Source organism: Ursus arctos, unplaced genomic scaffold (genome assembly GCF_023065955.2).
Source record: "Ursus arctos isolate Adak ecotype North America unplaced genomic scaffold, UrsArc2.0 scaffold_5, whole genome shotgun sequence".
Lineage (NCBI taxonomy): Eukaryota > Metazoa > Chordata > Mammalia > Carnivora > Ursidae > Ursus > Ursus arctos.
Genome location: NW_026623067.1, coordinates 81538926 through 81559073, shown reverse-complemented (window position 1 = coordinate 81559073; position 20148 = coordinate 81538926). Strand labels below are relative to the sequence as shown.

Genomic DNA, 20148 nt, shown 5'->3' with positions numbered 1-20148 from the left:
TATGTTAGCAATGATCAGAATCTAATAGTACTACTCCCCCCCCCCCCCCCCCCCCCCCGCCCCACTCCTCTTCCCCACGTGGAAGCAGAGAAGGAAACAGCCTTGGAAGTTCTCTCTGAGCAACTGTCAACCTTTCAGGGACGTTTGCTTTCTGCTCTAGGAGAAACCTTCTCTCTGGAGGCTTGGGCAGCAGGCGCCTCTGGTGGCCACCAGTTCCCAGACGACCAGGCCGGCTGGCCTTTCAGGAGAGCCGGTAGAGCAGGAAGCCCCTGGAAAAAACAGGGCACACCTCCTCTGGCCCAGGGCCGCCCTCTGTGAGCCAAGACCCCAGCCTCCGCAGGCCATCTATCCACCATGGCAGACGCCCTAGCGGAAGTGGAGCCGAAGGCTGCCCAGCCCCAGCGTGGTAAAAATACTTTGGCCGTGGAGGCGGAGAAGGGCAAGAAAAAATCCCGGCTTTTGAGGACGGTTCCTGCTAGCCTGATCAAGTTGCGGGCTTTCCAAAACCGAGAAAAAGTTCAGGCTGGGGCCACACCCCCTGTTACGAAGAAGACAAAAGAAAATTTGGAGGGGCCCTGCGGCTTGGGCTGTATAGTTATTCCCAGCTGTCAGCGTTTGAACAACTTCCATTGCTTCCTGTTTTTCTACAGCCTCCTGATAACCTCTCAGGGTGAGCCTGGGTGGGGGTGGCGGTCACTCTGGTGAGGGCAGCCACGGCGCCTTGGGGTTGCTGACGTGGCAGAGGCGAGAGGGACAGGCGTGAGTGGGGGACTCCCTGTGGTGACCGAGCTTGAAGCAGCTGTAGTCTCTCACGTTCTCAAGGTCTGTCTGGAATCAAAACAGGTTAAATGGGCCATTACCTTGGGTGTGTGTACCTGTCATTGCTTCACCTCAGCAGGCACGTGAGTGACACAGGCCACCTTACACAGTGTAGGTGACAGCGGCCTAATCTCCAGATAGGAAGGTGCTGTAGGGTCATTTAACGTTGTTTGGTCATGGATCCTGGGAGGTTCAGGGTTGAATTATTTGGGGGATTAAAATAAAATTGAATATGGTGACTGTGACCACCAGTCTGTTTCTGCTTCTGCTCACAATTTTGAGACTGGCTGGCCAAGCTGCTCCCCGCCTGGATTTGGTATCCTCATATGGGAATTGAAGAGGTGAAGTGGGACCTCAAACAGCCTATATCAGAGAACCCAAACTGGCAGGTGTTTATCTTTGCCCATACAGTTAAACAAAGAATGTGAATTTGAATGCCTTTAGAGGGGGTATGTGTTCTTTACTTGGCCACAGCCCTCACTACTTCCACTATGCTTAAGATTCTTTACTATCCTGTTTACACTGATGGCATTGAAGTTTGCCAGACGTGATCTCTCTTTTTGCTCTAAAATGTTATTTCTAAATAAGTACAATAAAAAGGCTGTATGTGATAAGAACCATATGACAGGAACACATAAATAGTGATCAGTTTATCTTGATTTTTATTAAAGAAGTTTCTTGGGGAAGAGACATTTGAATCATGCCCTGATAAATAGGGTACAGTTGTGATAGGTGGAATGTAGTTAAGGACTATTTATTGTATAAGGAAATGAATGAGTGAACGAACGAATGAATGAATGTTTGGATAAATAAACACTCAGATACAGGAAAGCCTTGTTCCAGAATGGTGAGTGATGAGTTTGGCTTGGGTGATGGTTTCACCTAAGCACCAAAAGGAATAATTATATTTGTTTTATTCATCGTGTCTCCCCAGGACCTAATTATAGTGATTAAGACAGAAAAGGCACTTATTAAGTATGTATTGAATACATAAATGAATAAAAAGGGGCGCCTGGGTGGCGCAGTCGTTAAGCGTCTGCCTTCGGCTCAGGGCGTGATCCCGGCGTTCTGGGGTCGAGCCCCACGTCAGGCTCCTCGGCTGGGAGCCTGCTTCTTCCTCTCCCACTCCCCTGCTGTGTTCCCTCTCTCGCTGGCTGTCTCTCTCTCTGTCAAATAAATAAATAAAATCTTTAAAAAAAAAAAATAAATAAATGAATAAAAAAAAAAGAAGGAATAGACAATTTTATGAAGGTCTTTAAATACCAGACTGAGAATTTTGAGAGGATACTAAAAGTTGTTCACTTCCTACTAGTGTACTGGGTGATGAGTAAGGTGCTTTACAAGTATTATCTCACTAAATGTGATCTCCTTACTAGGTTGGTAATGAGGAGCCATTGAAAGTTCTTGAACAAGTGGTTCACAGTGAATGTTTTTAGCTCCACTACTTTTCATCTGACTTCTTATAGATCATTAGCTCAGTTTGGGTATAACATTGAGTTTCCATTCATAAAAATGACTTATTCCATGGGTATTTATCAGTTGATCTATTTATTATTTGTTGTTACATTTTAAACAATTTTGAAATAATTTCAAACATACAGAAAGGGTGCAGAGGTGATATAAAGAATTCCTGCATTCCCTCTCCCACATTCTCTAGTTGTTCACATTTTACCACATTTTTTCCTTCACCTTTTCTTAATACATACAGACTTTTTCAGACATGGTGCCCCATTACTGCTAAAGACTCCAGTGTGCATTCTCCCAAAATGAGGACACTTTTTGACCTAACCATTATACACCCTTCTCAGTCAGGAATATCAGTGCAACACTACCATCAAATTAGGCATTGGTGGCCCCACTCAGATATTGCCAACTGCCTCGATATTGTCTCCTTTTCCTTTCTGGTCCCAAATTCTATCCAGGAACACACAGTGGATTTAGTTGTCGTATTTTAGACTTCTTTAGTCTGTAGCAGTTCTCCACTTTCTCCCTGTTTCTTATGTCCATGCAAGTCTTAAGGTATATGGGTCTTTCACTCTGTATGGGGAATTTCAACTTGGGTATATCTGCTGTGTTCTCATGACCAGACTCAGGTCATGCCTGCCTGATTGAATCCAGACCATTATGAAATTGTTATCAGGCATAGTCCCAGAAGATATATCCATAAAGATGGGATTTTAGTGGTAGATGGGTATTTTTGGCATGTAGTGGCATCATAATGAATCAAGCTATCACTTGTGTTTGATTGGGATGAAGTACCAGTTCAGGTACATATCTTAAAAGCCCAAGTGGCTCTTCATTTTACCTGATGGTAATGATAAAGACTATAAGGATTCTGCTGTTGGATGGAATCTTTTGAGTGCCCTTAAGCACTTACGAAGAGAAAATGACAAATTCAGCTCAAGTCCTATCTGAGAATTCTGGAGCTCCCATCACAGCCATAAAAGAAGTTCTTATTTCTTTTAACCGTCAATCTTATGCTTTTGGAAATCAAACACAAAATTTAAGTGTTTGGGTGGATAAGTTGTAATGGCAGTTGAATGCGCACTCTTGTTAAGTTTGTCTTGCATCTTCTCTTCTGTTACATATCCAAAAATAATTGTTAATTTTTTAGTCTGTTAAGTTTGTTACTTGTTAGGATAGAATGGTGACTTCCAAGCTCTTTACATGTAGGACTGGAATGGTATATAAGTTTTTGTATGGACACATAGTTTTGTTTCTCTGAATTTTATACCCAGGAGTGGAATTGCTGGGACCTATAGTAACTTTATGATTCACTTTTTAAGTATGCTGTAGGTTTTTCATGTGTGTGTTTTATCAGTTTGAAGAAATTGCCTTCTATTCCTACTTCATTGAGTATTTTTACTAAGAAAGTGTGTTGGGTTTTGTTAAATGCTTTTTCTGTTTGTGTGTGTGTGTGTGTGTTTGTTAATGTGGTTCCTGCCCATTATTATATTAATATAATGAATTACATTGATTCACTTTCATATTTGGTATGAAATTAGAAGTCCCATGGCTTTGCACATTTAAATTTGGTAAAACATTCAAAATAATCATAAACAGAAACAACTTATTTGAAGAGTTTTGTTTTATAATGTATTTGTCAAAAATTCTCTGAATATTTTGGCTAAAATACTTCAATAGGAAAAAAGAACTTTATACATTATTTAGTAGTGTTTTCCTGGAGCTTACTAAATATTTATGCACCTGTAGAGAGTGTTTTCTCAATTAAAATGTGACCTACAGTGGAGAGTCATTTGGAGACTTCACATTTATTAACTATTATGTTGGAAGTCCATAAGACCTCATTCAGGCTGAATGATTCACTAGAAGGATGTGGGACTCAGAGAAAGATGTTATATTCATGGTTATGATTTATTAAAATAAAAGAATACAGATTAAAATCAGTAAAGAGAAAAGCACAAGGAACAAAATCCAGAAGAAACCAGGTCCAAGCATCCATGTATCTTTCCCAATGGAATTGCATGGACATGCTAAATTTTTGCCCAACAATGTGTGATAACACATGCAAACAGTTGCCAAACAAGCTTCTGTGAGCCTTGGTGTCCAGGTTCTTTTGGGGAGGATCAGTCATGTAAGCATGCAACATCTGTGAGACTGACCTCAGCTACTCAGTCTCCATTACCGCACTCCCACACGCACAACAAAAAACACATTCACCAGAAATCATATTGTTAGCATAAATTATCTGATCAAACTGATACACGGCCCAAGGCCTCAGGCATACAGCAACAGATAATCACCTTAAATCCCCATGTTTAATATAAATTGTTCTGTGTGGTCCAAGGCCTCAGGCAGAATATTCCAAGGGCTCAGAGTCATCTTCCAGACACCAACCAAAGGCCAGTCTTGAAGACAGGCATTTTTGAGCAACCAGGGCCTGCTGAGTTAATGCTTTACTGCAAAACTATACAAAGCAAGTTGGGTGAATTGCAGCTAATTTCATGGAAGCAATTAGAAAAAAAGATCATATTAAAAATATATTCTTCAGAAAAAAATATGAATAACATTTTATTAGAGATAAGTATGGCTAAGAAATTAAAGTATGTGAGTGCATATCAAGAACATATTCTTTTATTTTTTTGAAGTTATGATATATAATATAAAGGTGTTTGAAAAGTTTTTGAATAAACTTTTAGCTTCACCATGTAATAAAACTAATTTGTCTAGAAATGACAAAAATCATAGAAGTTTTTTATATACTACTGCATTACCAGGCATTGAACCAGGGAAAAAACAAACCATCAAAGATGAAATCTGAAGTTGGTTATCTGACCTGACTGGGCTTGAAAACAATGAAAACAGCAATATTTGTGCCTGTGGAAAATGGTTATACTGGATGTGTATGTCATGTAGTGATGTTATTTAAAATGTTGCCTAAAATCAAGTTCTTATTGATGGCAAGACTTTGGGAGATGAGTGGCTTCTCTAGCTGACTCATATGGTAGAACTTTCAACTAGAAAGATTCTGGGGTTGATCAAGTTCTTCTGACTGCTCTGGAAAGTTTACAGAAAAAAAATAAGAAGTTTAAGGCATGATTAGGAAAATGTGTGAGCTTCTCTGATGGTTCTACAAGAATCTCATTACTTTTAGCCACACACTGCATATTTTGAACAGTTCCAATGCAGGATTACAACATAAGGTCAATGCACAGATTCACCAGATCACTTTTGTTAGAGTTGAGATTTTGATTGGAGAAGAGTGGAACCTTAAGAATTGGGATGAAGGCATTTGGCTGGAATTCAGTGAATCTGAGGAGCATAAATCGCCAAGTCCTAAACCTCCTTTCCCAGTAGGAGCAACGTATCTCCCATGTCTGAAGAAAAAGCAATTCCTTTTTTGAAGACACTGAATTTACCTCACCCAAGCTAGGGGAGTGCTGATCGCCTTTATGATGCACGCCACTACCCCTTAATTGCTGTCAGACTCGTAACTACAATTAGATCCCAGCCTTCCCACAATGGCTAACATAAAATCTATCCTGGGAGGTACTATACACCACAGATTTGCCTGCCACTTCAGTGATGTCTCTAGGGAGCAATTGGTTTGGAGTGTGAGGGCTGTCTCTTCTAAAATGAAGGAAAAGTTTCTCCACTTGTTCCATTCACTATTAAGAAACATAATCTTCAGGGGCGCCTGGGTGGCATAGCGGTTAAGCGTCTGCCTTCGGCTCAGGGCGTGATCCCAGCGTTCTGGGATCGAGCCCCACATCAGGCTCCTCCACTATGAGCCTGCTTCTTCCTCTCCCATTCCCCCTGCTTGTGTTCCCTCTCTCGCTGGCTGTCTCTGTCAGATAAATAAATAAAATCTTTAAAAAAAAAAAAAAAGAAAGAAACATAATCTTCAGGGAACCTGTGTTTTTTGAAGGTGGAAGTATGTTATGGTAGCACTATAGCTCTCCTTAGGGGAGGCCCTGAAAAAATAGAGGAGAAAGGAAATCTTTCCAGTGGGCAGACCATTGAGCAATACATCTGATGATCCATATTGCCTAGATGCCATGCTGCCATTGCCTAATGGTTTGACCATTTGGTGGCTAGGAGAGCTGGGTAAGTGGCATGTCTCTTTGAATGGGCAGAGTTATGCTGTGTGGATGTTCAACAAAAGAAATCCATTGCAGAGGAAGGTTTCAGTAATGAGATAGGTAGCCATCCTGTGAAAATTCCCCATTGTATGTCTTGTTCAGTGGGCTCATGTTTATGGTGACAATTGCATCAAGAATAGAGGTTATGCCAGAGCTGAATGCATGGATTTATCCTTACCAGTGCTGATGTGGCTATTGCCCTTATTGAATGCCTTATACACCATCATGGTCATCTTATTTATTATCACATTGCTTTAAATGAAGGAACTCATTTTCTAGGAGAAGAAGTATATCAGGAAGTTCATGTTCATGGAATTCACTAATCTTACTACATATTTCAATAACCAGAAACTCTTGGCCATATAGATAGTTATAATGTCCTATTGAAGACTTACATAAAGTCCAGCTAGGAGACAACGATTTTAAAAAATGGGGATGCTGTCCTGTAAGGTGAGGGATATGCTTTGAGATAGCAACCTACATATGTTACGTGTGATCAAGGAGTAGAAGAGGGAGTGAATAATGGAAGAAGGAAGTTATCAACCGTGTTTGCATAACCATTTAGAGAAATAGAAACTGCAGCAACTGTGCATTTTTTCTTATTGTTTTATGTGTACACACACACACACACACAAACATATATACACATTTGTGTGTGTGTGTGTGTGTGTGTGTGTGTGTGTATTCCAATTTCTTTTTCTTTTTCCCTTACTATTTTATAAAAGAGCATTGTGGGAGATAACATTACAAATTCATCTCTAGGTTACAGAATATCCCTGAGAAGGGGAGTTAATACCCCAACCTCAGAGATGAACATAGTTACTGACAGGACAGTTCTTGCCTTGGCCATTATCCTCCTTGGCCACATTTAAAATGAGAGTTGAAGGAAACTCTTCTGTTTGATGCAACAAAGTTTTTGTATCTTGTCTCCTGCTGGTCTTGGTCTGTTAAACTGTTGTTGCTCCAAGTCTGACTTAGAGTTTCTTTTTCAGAACAGTTCCCTCACAAATTATTTAGGTCTATGATGTGTGAGAAATTATTTATTTATACCTTTCATACCTTTTTATACCATTTATACCTTTGCAATTTACTTTTTGTATTAAGAAAAACCATTTAGGTTTATGATTGAACTAGAAGATGGAGTAAAATTACCTTGTGATGGATAGGATGATTGGTTGAACTCTGTGTCTCTGTTGTTGTTGTTGTTGTTGTTTTTCCCTTGGAAAGAGTAAGAAATCTTTTTAAGAATGATAGTTGCACAATGTTGGGCAGAAACGTGATGGTGTTGCTATTAATTTGGTATTCTAGTTCAAATAGAGGAAGAAGGGTGAAAATGAATCCTGAGTGGTGTAAAAGGTGAACTCTCCAAGTTTCTTGTCTGTTGGCCATAGACTTCATTATTTGTGGTCTGGACTCACTCCTACTTCCAAGGGGCCTAGCAGCCTGTAAACTACATTTCCCAGCCTTTCTTTCTCGCGGGCTTCCACTTATGCATTGCCAATGAGAGGCTATGGCAGTAGATTTGAAAAGGGGGCAAAGGAAAGCCCCTCTTTTGTTTTTTCCTCTCTGTGGTGATGTTTTTGGCAATAGCAGCAATACTGGGTGAATAAGAACTCCTGGATTTATGCTCAGGCATCACTGCAGCTCCATCAGCAGCAATAGTGGGTGCTTCAGCAGCCAATGGGTATGGCTCTTGCTCTGCAAATGCAAGAGCAGCAGAAGCAGTGGGTGACTGCACGTTGCCTCTCAGACCATTAGCAGTAGTGTAGGTCCTGGCCTTCCGCAAAAGAGGTGGTGATTGCAGTTCCAACAGCAGCAGCAGCCCGTGCTCCAGCAACTCCCACCTCATAGGTATCATGAGTTTTGATTGGTAACTCTTTTCCCTTTTCACTCCAACAAATGTATTACTTTTGTAACCAACCTCTGTATTAATTTCTTTATGTTTCAAATATTTAGTACAATTTTTTCCTAGTTGGATACTAAGGGATAGAAATGCACCTACATGATACCATTTACTTAATGTTTAGGAACATGACAAACAATTCTCTGTATTGTTCAAGGATATATACATTGTCCAAAAAAAGGATTTAAAAGAGTCAGAAGTTATAAACTTCAAATATAGGATACAGGTTATGGAGAGAGAAGAATGTGTTTGGGGAGTGCATGCTGGGCTTCAAATATGTTATATTTCCTATTCTGGGTGGTAGATAAATATTCATTAGATTGTTATTTATTCATTTTTTAAAAGATTTTATTTACTTATTTGAGAGTGAGTGAGAAGAAAGCGGGGGAGAGAGCATAAGCAGGGGGGAGTGGTAGAGGGAATGGAGAAGCAGACTCCCCACTGAGCAAGGATCCTGATGCAGGGATCAATCCCAGGACCCTAGGATCATGACCTGAGCCAAAGGCAGATGCTTAACCCATTGAACCACCTCTGTTATTTATTCATTTTTATAATTGAATTATAATACATTAAAATAAAGATCAGTACTAAGTAAGATGACTAAAAAAGATGAGTATTCTCCAGTAAATAGGTACAGAATAGGTATAAAAATTTAATTAGCAAATATTTCATAGAGGTTAAGGCCTATTAGTATTTTAGAAAACGAATCATGTGCTTATGAATCTTATTTTAGAAAACGAATCATGTGCTTATGGATCTTAAACAGTCAAAATAATGTAAAATAAACTTAAATCAATGTAAATTGTTTTGGTTTATAATGATTATAATGGTGTTCTCTTTTGTCTCTTAAAATGCATATTATTGCTTTCTTTTTTTCTTTTTTCATTTTAGGTATTGTGTTTGGTCTCGTAGATCTGAGCATTGACACTTTTGAGAAGGAAAGTCATCTGAACAACATGGAGAATTTATTGTTGTCTTTGACTTATGATATTTCATCTTGCCTGATTGTGTTGTTTATAGCATACTATGGAGGGAGAGGAAACATACCAAGATGGATTACATTTTCCTCCTTTTTAGTAGGATTTGGATCACTTTTATTTGCTTTTCCATATTTTAGTGGTGGAAATGATAGAGCAAGTGTAGACATTGAAGGTAAGATTATAAAAGGTGCATGAAATTATTATTCATTTAAACATTGGCTTTAGGAACTTAAAATAGACTGTAATACTTGTCTGTACATCCGTCCGTCTGTATCTATGTATATTACCATGTTTGTTAAGCTAATTAACTGTAGCTCCCTACTAACATATATATGCTATTCTCTTATCTTCTCATGATCATATATCCTTTCATGTAAGAGATAGGCATAAGAAGAAGAATATTTTGGGATAATTATTTTATGAAATTGTTTTTCTTTCATCAGTTTTCATATGTATTATAAAACTCTTGAGAACTTTGGTAATTCCTTACGTCTTCCACAATATGCTTTCCTTAATCCTTTATTTTGACTTTAACACACATACACGAAAGCACAGATTAATACATAAATAAACACACAGAAAAAGAAAGATCAGACTCCTACCATTTCAAAATGGGAGCTGCTCTTTGGCATAGGACTTGGAATCTAAAAAGATTAGTGGCTTCTTCACTTTGTTCATTTTTAAAAAGACTTATTCCGGGCTCGGGGGTGGCTCAGTCGGTTAAGCGTCTGCCTTCAGCTCAGGTCATGATCTCAGGGTCCTGGGATTGAGTCCCGGATCAGGCTCCCTGCTCAGCGGGGAGCCTGCTTCTCCCTCTCCCTCTGCCTGCTGCTCCCCCTGCTTGTGCTCGCTGTCTGTATCAAATAAATAGATAAATAAAATCTTTAAAAAAAGAGAGAGATTTATTCCACAATCTTTTTGCTATTGCTAGTAGATAAAGGTTACTTTGAAGTTTCAAAGCACTATTCCTGGCACTGTTGTGTTGGGTAGTTTCTTAGTGTGTATAGGTCATAGCGATGTTAAAATGGATCTACCCATTTTGGCAACCTTCAACTGGCCTTTAGCAAGACATTGTAGAAAAAGCCATGACGATGTCTCCAGGTGTGTATGTATGTGTATATACATGCTTATGATATTTAAAAGTATGCTTATGATGTATGCTCACAATTTAAATAAATAGTACCTATTAAATGCAATTTATATAACATACTTGTATACTATATAATTCACATATTAAACATTATGTTGATATATATCCTCAATATATGAACTATATAATATTCACATATATTTATAATATTTTATTCTCTTGGTGGAAAACATTTATTTTCAGATGTTGGACAGCAGGAATCTCAGGACCATGATCCCTAGGAGAAGGGAAACCAACAAACTGAATTTTATGGGAGAAGGCAAGAGCTGCAGACAACGGACATATTTGATTATCAGGAGGCTGAATGACCTCCTTGAGTTTAATAATTATGAATTCAAAGTGAGATTTGCATGGTCGTGTGTTTTTCCCCAGCCATATTCAGCTTTACAAGTATAAGAGCAGAGTAGGGAGAAGAGTTTAATTTGATGAGGTTTGCAATTTTACGAAGGGATTACTTGGTAAGAGAGCAAGGGATTTAAAAGTGCTAAAATGACAATGGGAGAAGTTAAGGAAAGAAGAGGATATTGGGATGGTGAAAAGGAGCAGTATCAAAATCCTAGTGCGTTTTAAGGATTGTTGGAATTGGGTTACTAGAAGTGAATGTGGAATGCTTGAAATTGCAACTAAGAAAGGTTTGTAGTTATTGTTTTTGGAAGTTTAAAATCAATTAAGTGGAGTACAAGTACATGGGAGGAGAAAAATTCAAGGGACTATGAGATTAGGGTATTTAAAATATCACGTTGATACTGATGTGACCACAAGTTAACATATCTGTATAAAATTGAATCATCAGTATTTTAAATCACAGTTCTAAACACCTCCTCCCGCTTGACATGGAGTCAACTAGCAGTTGATACAGATACTGAACCAAATGAAAATTTCCGTTAGTGTACTATATTGCAATCTGCACTCTAGCCAGTTTTCTACAAAAATATTTTAAGAGCATTTGTTAAATTCCAGTCAAAATGGACACAATCAGAACAATCTAATAGCATTGCCTGGATCTACCAATCTAATAAAAAATGCAATTCCAAGAAACACTTCTTTACTATTGTTTTACAACCATGTGAATAAAAAAAGCTTAAGAGATAGACAGCCACCTAAAGGAATTTAAAATCTAGTGGGTTACCATGCAATGACTAACTTTAATGGAAATAAATTTTTATTATATAATGCCTTCTCTTTATGAGAAGAAGTTAGTGTGTCTAAAAAGGGAAATTATTCATTTATCTTATTTATTTTAAAAAATAAATAAATAAGCAGGGCAGAGGGGCAGAAGGGGAGGGAGAAACAGACTCCCCTCTGAGCAGGGAACCTGATGCGGGACTTGATTCCAGGACCCTGGCTGGGATCATGACCTGAGCCGAAGGCAGACACTAAACCAACTGAGCCAACGAAGTGCCCTGAAAAGGGAAATTATTTAAACAGAGTGACACAAATTTAATGTGATGATTCCTGAAGAAGTGGATATAGAACTAAACTCAGAAGATAATCTGATAATACAGATAATCTAGAACATTAGAAATACTTTTTCCTGGGTGTCAAAATTCAGGGATACCGGTTACCAAATTTAAGAGGAACATATGTGTGTTGTGTATGTGTGTATATGTATATACAAATACACACATAATTGTGTATATACGTTATTGTGCATACACATTTATATTTGGTTTATAATATATGCATCTTTTCCAGTATTCCCATAAAACTCCTTTTATAATTGCATTTTAATGAGAATATAATGACTGATTTTAGAACTGCTACATTCAGTGTAAATGAAATGTTAACTAAAAAAAGGCATACTGGTGGAAATAGCTTTGTACAAGGTAAAATATTTCGTGAGAGATACTGTATATTTGTTGTATGTTTAATTTTTTACTCATTTAACAAAAAATAATTATCTTTTCAAAAGATATCTGTCAAGAAATGAAGACTACCACGGTTTGCAATAAAGCTGTAACATCATTCCAAGCAAAATATGTAACTTCCTTCATCCTGGGGCAGATTGTGCAGGCAGTAGCAGGAATGCCTCTTTATATCCTTGGAACAGTTTTTATTGACAACAGTGTTGCCACACACTCAGCTGGTATTTACATAGGCAAGTTTTTTTTTTCCCCTCTCTAATATGGTTGACCCATTTTGAAATTTTATTGAACTTTTACATCTTGGTGTACATATCTAAACAGACATGTAAGTGCTAGTTATTGGCCCTTAAAATAACATTATAATAAATGATAATGGTATGTGTGACTTCAAAATCACATTGAGCTGCCTAATTCTGAGGAATTGCTTGAGATTTGGAATAGTAGACAAGTCATCTGAAAGTCATCAAAAAGATAAAGAGAAATGGGAAAAGGACATACTTTCTTAAGTAATAAGAATGATACTCTATGTATTATGTCATATATATAATGCATATAACATTTATGTATATATTTGTCATATCAAACTATATAGCTTGCATTTCATTTCTCTAGGAAAACGTCTCAAATTATTAGATTAGATTGTTTGAATAGTTGTATGTTTCAAACTTTGGGGACATAGGTGGGAAGTTGCTGCCATTATGTTTATGAGGGGATAGAAATATTGTTTCATGCCTCCTCAGGACTGGATTCAGTGTGGTGTTGAAATCGTCATCATCATTGTACTAAGCTCTTTACATGCATTAACTCACTTCACCTTTTGGGGGGGCTCAAATATTTTGAAGTTAATGAAAATATAATCTTGTTCATCCTATGAAGAAGAGAAGTGATATGCTATTTAATTGACTACAATGTAGTACCTTCTATTTCTAGTCTTTTGTGCCATGGTATCCTACAATAAGTAGCCCAGGGGTATATCTCACAATAATCTGTATTTCTTTATGTTGCAGTAGTTCTGGTCTTGGTAGATCATCTATCTGTACAGAGTTGTTTATCATAGTTTTTAAAAAATTTAAAAAAACTTTAAAGTATTGTGAAGGTGACTTAAGAGAACCTAGCATTTTGCACCAAAATAATTATTTTTCCACCAGAAGTAAGGAAAGTTATGTCAATAAATTAAAATAGATGATATTCATATTTATGTTTGCTTTTAGAAAAAAAATCGCAGTGATTTATTAATGTTGGCCGAGGGTGGCAACAGATCTGTTTGTTTTACTTTTGCTTCTACTGAATAAAATTAAAATGCACATCTACACACTGTAAAAAGTTGCCACCTCCTGCCACCATGGCAGCTAAGGTGAAGTGTACAAAGCTACCACAAAGTGTGATCAGGTATATTGAATTTATATTTATATTAAATGTAAATGTATTTATATTACATTAAATATATAGATTAAATAAGATACAGTGAATTATTATGATTATCTAAGTTTCTTTAATACAAGCATTGGGTAATATATATGATGGTTAATTATGTGTCAACTTTGCTGGATTTGTTTGGTCAAACATCAGTCTAGATGTTTCTGCTCTGTTTTTTAGGTGTGAGTAACACAGTCAGTAGACTGAGTAAAGCAGATTACTCTCCATTATGTGGCGAGCTTTATCGAATCAGTTGAAGGCTTTCAGAGCAAAAACTTAGGTTTCCCCAAAAAGAAGCAATTCTTTCTACAGACTGCTAGGCAGAAACTCTGCCTGAGTTTTTCAGGCTTTCTGACCTACCCTGTGGGTTTTAAGCGTTGGTATGGACTCAGTACTGTAACATTAACTCTTACCTGGGTTACCCACCTGCCAGCCTGCCCTACAAATTTGGACTTGCCAGTCTTTATAATTGCATGAGGCAATGCCTTAAAAATCTCTCTCTCAATATCCTATGGGTTCTGTTTCTCAGGAGGACCCTGACTAATAAAGTATGCCATGAGGCTTTCAGAAGTAATCTATTTCAGTGATATAATTTTTGTCATGACAAAGCTGGCTTATGTAGTTGTTTGATGTTCAGTATTCATTTTTAGGCATAATGGAAGCTTCGGTAGTACTCGGATATTCTTTGAGTTATGTGATAGCAGCATCCCTTACTAGGGGCACTGAGAACAGTATTTTTGCAATTAGGTAAGCCATTTTATTTCCTTGTTTGTGGTTTACATTGTATACGATATTTATTGGATCGATACTGTAGCCTATAAACATACATATATATTTAATTTGTAATAACCATATTTTAGGAAGAAAGTGTAAATGTGACTGATATGCACATATATGTACATATAAATCTAGAATATACACTTTTATCTTTACTGTTTGAAATGTAATTTTAAAAACACTATAATGACAACCTTATTACTAATTCTACATACAGTTTTTTGAGAAATTGTGGAGAAAACACATAACATAAAATTTACATCTTAACCATTTTTAAGTGTATAGTACAGTAGCGTTAACCATGTGCACAGTGTTGAGCAACAGATCACTAGAACTTTTTATCTTGCAAAGCTAAAACTCTGTATCCATCACACAATAACTTCCATTTACCCATTTCTCCCCAGCCCCTGAAAACCACCATTCTACTTTCTACAATTTTGACTACTTTTCATACCTCATATAAGTGGAATCATGCAGTAGTTGTCTTTTTTGTGACTGGCTTATTTCACTTAGCATAATGTCCTCAAGGTTAATCTATGCTATAGCATATACCAGTATTTTCTTACTTTTTAAGGCTAAATAATATTCTGTTGCATGTATATGCCATATTTCTTTATCCTTGTATCTGTCTATGGGCATTTAGTTTATTATGTCCACCCCTTGGCTACTGTGACTAATGCTGCAGTTAACATAGATAAGCAAATATCTCTTTGAAATTCTATTTTCAGTTCTTTTGGATATATACCCAGAAGTGGGATTGCTAAATCATATTATAATTATATTTTTATTATTTTTGAGGAACTTCCATCCTATTTTCCACAGCAGTGCTACCATTTACATTTCCACCAGTAGTACATAGGGTTCCAATTTCTCAACATCCTTGCTAGCACTTATCATTTTCTTTCTTCTTCTTCTTCCTTCTCCACCTTTTCTTTCTTCTTCTCTTTCTATGTCTCCTTCTTCTTCTAATAGCTATCCTGACAGTTATGAGGTGGATAGCTCATTGCGGTTTTGATTTTCTTTTCCCCAATGATTAGTGACGTTGAGTACCTTTTCATTTACTTGTTGACTATTTATCTGTCTTCTTTGGAGAAATGTCTAAACATTTATTCTGTAACATCTGCATATAGTGCTTCTTCTAGCAACACCATTCAAAGACTTATAGGTGCCATATTCATCCCTGTGGTTTCTCACACAATACTGCCTCTGACAAGGGAGCATCTGATAAAACAAAAAAGTGTGATGGTGTGACAACTACAGATTTCACTGGTCTTATTCTGTAACCCATTATCCAGAAATAGCTGACTTGATAGAATGTTGTCATGGCTTGATACCCTCAACAGTTTTTTGGTGGAATCTTTAGGTTTTCTATATTTAGGATCATGTCATCTTCAGAGACAGTTTTACTCATTCTTTTCTGATTTGAATACCTTTATTTATTTTTCTTGACCAGTTGATCTGGCTAGTACCTCCAGTGCTGTGTTGACTTAAAGTGGGCATTCTTCTCTTGCTCCTGATTTGTCATATATGGTTTTATTATGTTGTTGTATGTTTCCTTTAAACTCAGTTTGTTGAGAGTTTTTATTATGAATGAATGCTAAATTTTGTCAAATGATTTTCTATATCAATTGATATGATCCTATGATTTTTATCTTTCATTTTGTTCATGTGGTGTATCACATTGATTGATATGCAGATATTGAACCATCCTTGCATGTCTGGAATAAATCCCACTTGATCATGGGGTATGATTCTTTTAATGTATTGTTAAATTTGGTTTCCTAATATTTTGTTCAGGATTTTTGAATCTGTGCTCATTTTGGATATTGGCTTATAATTTTCTTTTCTTGTAGTGTCCTTGTCTGGTTTTAGTTGTACATTTAAATGCAATGTCCAATTTCAATTTATTTTTTTGTATAATATGACAAATGGGTCAAGTTTCTGTTTTTCCCCTCAAAGGGATATTTCACTGTACTGATGGCATTTAAGGATCATTCCATGTTTTTTTTTTAATTTTAATTTACTTTTTTATATGACACAAACTTCAGTACTTATGACATAAAGAATACCAGCTTAATACATTAAGATTCTTTTACAAATCCATAAGGAAAAAAAAAAAAAAAAACAACCCTGCAAACACTTGTAAAGATTAGCAGGAAGTTCACAAAGGAAGGAATACAAATTCCCAATAAACATAAAAATACACAGAAATTGGTTCCATTTCACTATTAATTTGCTAAAAGAATAACAATGACATATAATATACATAATATATTATAATGATATAATTATACATTATTATATTACATATTATATATATAGTTAGCAAAGATTCTGAATACTTAGTGCTAGCTAATTTATGGTAAAAAGACACAAATAACTTTTGAAGAATATAATTAGAATAACTTTTTTTTCTTTTTTAATTTAAATTCAATTAAAATATCATGTATTATTGGTTTCAGAAGTAGAGTTCAGTGATTCATCAGTCTTATATAATACCCAGTGGTCATTACATCACGTGCCCTGCTTAATGTCCATCACCCGGTTACTCCTTCCCCCCAACTCCCTTCCCCTCCAGAAACCCTCAGTTTGTTTCCTATCATTAAGAGTCTCTTATGTTTTGTCTCCCTCTTTGATTTCATCTTGTTTTATTTTTCCCTCCCTTCCCTGTGATCCCTTTCTTTTGTTTCTTAAATTCCACATATGAGTGAGATCATATGATAATTGTTTTTCTCTGATTGACCTATTTTGCTTAGCCAGATACCCTCTATCCATAGCCAAATACCATCCACATCATTGCAAATGACAAGATATCTTTTTTTTTGATGACCGAGTAGTATTCCATCATGTGTGTGTATGTACATGTGTGTGTATATGCACCACATCTTCTTTTATCCATTCATCTGTCAGTGGACATCTGGTTTCTTTCCATAGTTTGCCTATTGTGGACATTGCTGTTATAAACATTGGGGTGCAGGTGCCCCTTTGGATCACTACATTTGTATCTTTGGGGTAAATTCCTAGTAGTGCAATTGCAGGTCATAGAGTAGCTCTGTGTTCAACTTTTCGAGGAACCTCCATACTGTTTTCCAGAGTGGCTGAACTAGCTTGTATTTCCACCAACAGTGTAAGAGGGTTCCCCTTTTTCCGCATCCTTGCCAACATCTGTTCTTTCCTGACTTGTTAATTTTAGCCATTCTGACCAGTGTGAGGTGGTATCTCATTGTGGTTTTGATTTGTATCTCCTTGATGCTGAGTGATGTTGAACATTTTTTCATGTGTCTGTTGACCATTTGTAGGTCTTCTTTGGAGAAATGTCTGTTCATGTCATCTGCCCATTTCTTGATTGGATCATTTGTTCTATGGGTGTTGAGTTTGATAAGTTCTTTATAGATTTTGGATATTAGCCCTTTATCTGATAAGACATTTGCAAATATCTTCTCCCATTCTGTCTGTTGTCTTTTGGTTTTGTCGACTATTACCTTTGTTGTACATAAGCTTTTTATTTTGATGAAGTCCCAATAATTCATTTTGCCTTTGTTTCCCTTGCCTTTGGAGATGTGTCTAGCAAAAAGCTACTGCGGCTAAGGTCACAGAGGTTGCTGCCTGTGTCCTCCTCTAGGATTTTGGTGGATTTCTGTCTCATATTTAGGTCTTTCTTGAGTTTATATTTGTGTGTTTCACTCTTCTGCATGTGTCTCCAATTTTCCCAACATGATTTGTTGAAGAGACTTTTTTTCCATTGGATATTCTTTCCTGATTTGTCAAAGATTAGTTGACCATACAGTTGAGGGTCCATTTCTGGCTTTTCTTTCCTGTTCCATTGATCTATGTGTCTGTTTTTTGTGCCATTACCATACTGTTTTGATGATTACAGCTTTGTAATGGAGCTTGAAATCCGGAATCGTGATGCCCCCAGCTTTGGTTTTCTTTTTCAGCATTCCTTTGGCTATTCAGGGTCTTTTCTGGTTCCATACAAATTTTAGAATTGTTTGTTCCAGCTCTGTGAAAAAAGTTGATGGTATTTTGATAGGGATTGTATTGAATGGATACATTACTCTAGGTAGCCTAGATATTTTAACAATATGTGTTCTTCCAGTCCACAATCATGGAATATTTTTCCATTTCTTTGTGTCTTCTTCAATTTCTTTCATGTGTGTTCTATAGTTTTCTGAATACAGATCCTTTGCCTCTTTGGTTAGGTTGATTCCCAGGTAACATGGCTTTTGGTGCAGTTGTGAATGGGATCGACTCTTTTAACTTCTCTTCTGTCTCATTGTTAGTGTATAAAAATGCAACTGATTTCTGTGCATTGATTTTATATCCTGTTACTTTGCTGAATTCCTGTATGAATTCTAGAAATTTTTTGGTGGAGTCTTTTGGTTTTTCCACATAGTGTATTGTGTCATCTGTGAAGAGTGAGAGTTTGACTTCTTTGCTGATTTGGATGCCTTTTATTTCTTTTTGTTGTCTAATTGCTGAGGCTAGGACTTCTAGTACTATGTTGAACAACAGTGCTAAGAGTGAACTTCCCTACCGTGTTCCTGACCTTAGTGGAAAAGCTTTCAGTTTTTCCCCGTTGAGAATGCTATTTGCTTTAGGCTTTTTGCATATGGCTTTTATGATATTGAGGTATGTTCCCTCTATCCCTACACTTTGAAGAGTTTTAATCAAGAAAGGATGCTGTACCCTGTCAGGTGCTTTTACCGCATCTGTTGAGAGGATCATATGCTTCTTGTCCTTTCTTTTATTAATGTAGTATATCACATTGATTGATTTGCAGTTGTTTAACCACCCTTGCAGCCCAGGAATAAATCCCACTTGGTCGTGGTGAATAATCCTTTTAATGTACTGTCAGAACCTATTGGCTAGTTTCTTGTTGAGAATTTTTGCATCCATGTTCATCCGGGATATTGGTCTATAATTCTGCTTTCCAGTGGGGTCTTTGTCTGGTTTGACAATCAAGGTAATGCTGGCCTCATAAAAAGAGTTTGGAAGTTTTCCTTCCATTTCTATTTTTTGAAACAGCTTCAGAAGAATAGGTATTAATTCTTCTTTAAATGGTAGAATTCCCGTGGGAGGCTATCCATCCCTGGACTCTGGTTTGTTGGGAGATTTTTAAAAAAATATTTTATTTATTTATTTGTCAGAGAGAGAGAGCGAGTGAAGCAGGAGGAGTTGCAGGCAGAGGGAGAAGCAGGCTCCCTGATGAGCGAGGAGCCCAATGTGGGACTCGATCCCAGGACCCTGAGATCATGACCAGAGCCAAAAGTAGATGCTTAAGTGACTGAAACAGCCAGGCGTTCCTGTTGGGAGATTTTTTATTACTTCTTCAATTTCTTTGCTGGTTATGGGTCTGTTCATTTTTTCTATTTATTCCTGTTTCAGTTTTGATAGTTTATATGGTTCTAGGAATGCATCCATTTTTCCCAGATTGCCTAATTCATTGCCATATATTTGCTCATAACATGTTCTTATAATTGTTTTTTTTCTTTGGTGTTGATTGTGATCTATCCTCTTTCATTCATGATTTTATTTATTTGGGGACCTTTCTCTTTTCTTTTGGATAAGTCTGGCCAGGGGTTTATCGATCTTACCAATTCTTTCAAAGAACCAGGTCCTAATTTTGTTGAGT

General features: G+C 36.9%; 1 protein-coding gene across 1 annotated transcript in view; it reads left to right on the top strand.

The window, feature by feature from the left end:
* Window positions 1-354: 354 nt before the first annotated feature.
* Window positions 355-20148, top strand: part of SLCO6A1 (solute carrier organic anion transporter family member 6A1) — a 96835-nt gene continuing 77041 nt past the window's right edge. The window contains exons 1-5 of the mRNA XM_048221110.1: window positions 355-670; window positions 9217-9477; window positions 12368-12553; window positions 14387-14483; window positions 19011-19029. Of these exons, the coding sequence (XP_048077067.1) occupies window positions 355-670; window positions 9217-9477; window positions 12368-12553; window positions 14387-14483; window positions 19011-19029 (879 nt within the window). The remainder of the gene's footprint in view (window positions 671-9216; window positions 9478-12367; window positions 12554-14386; window positions 14484-19010; window positions 19030-20148) is intronic.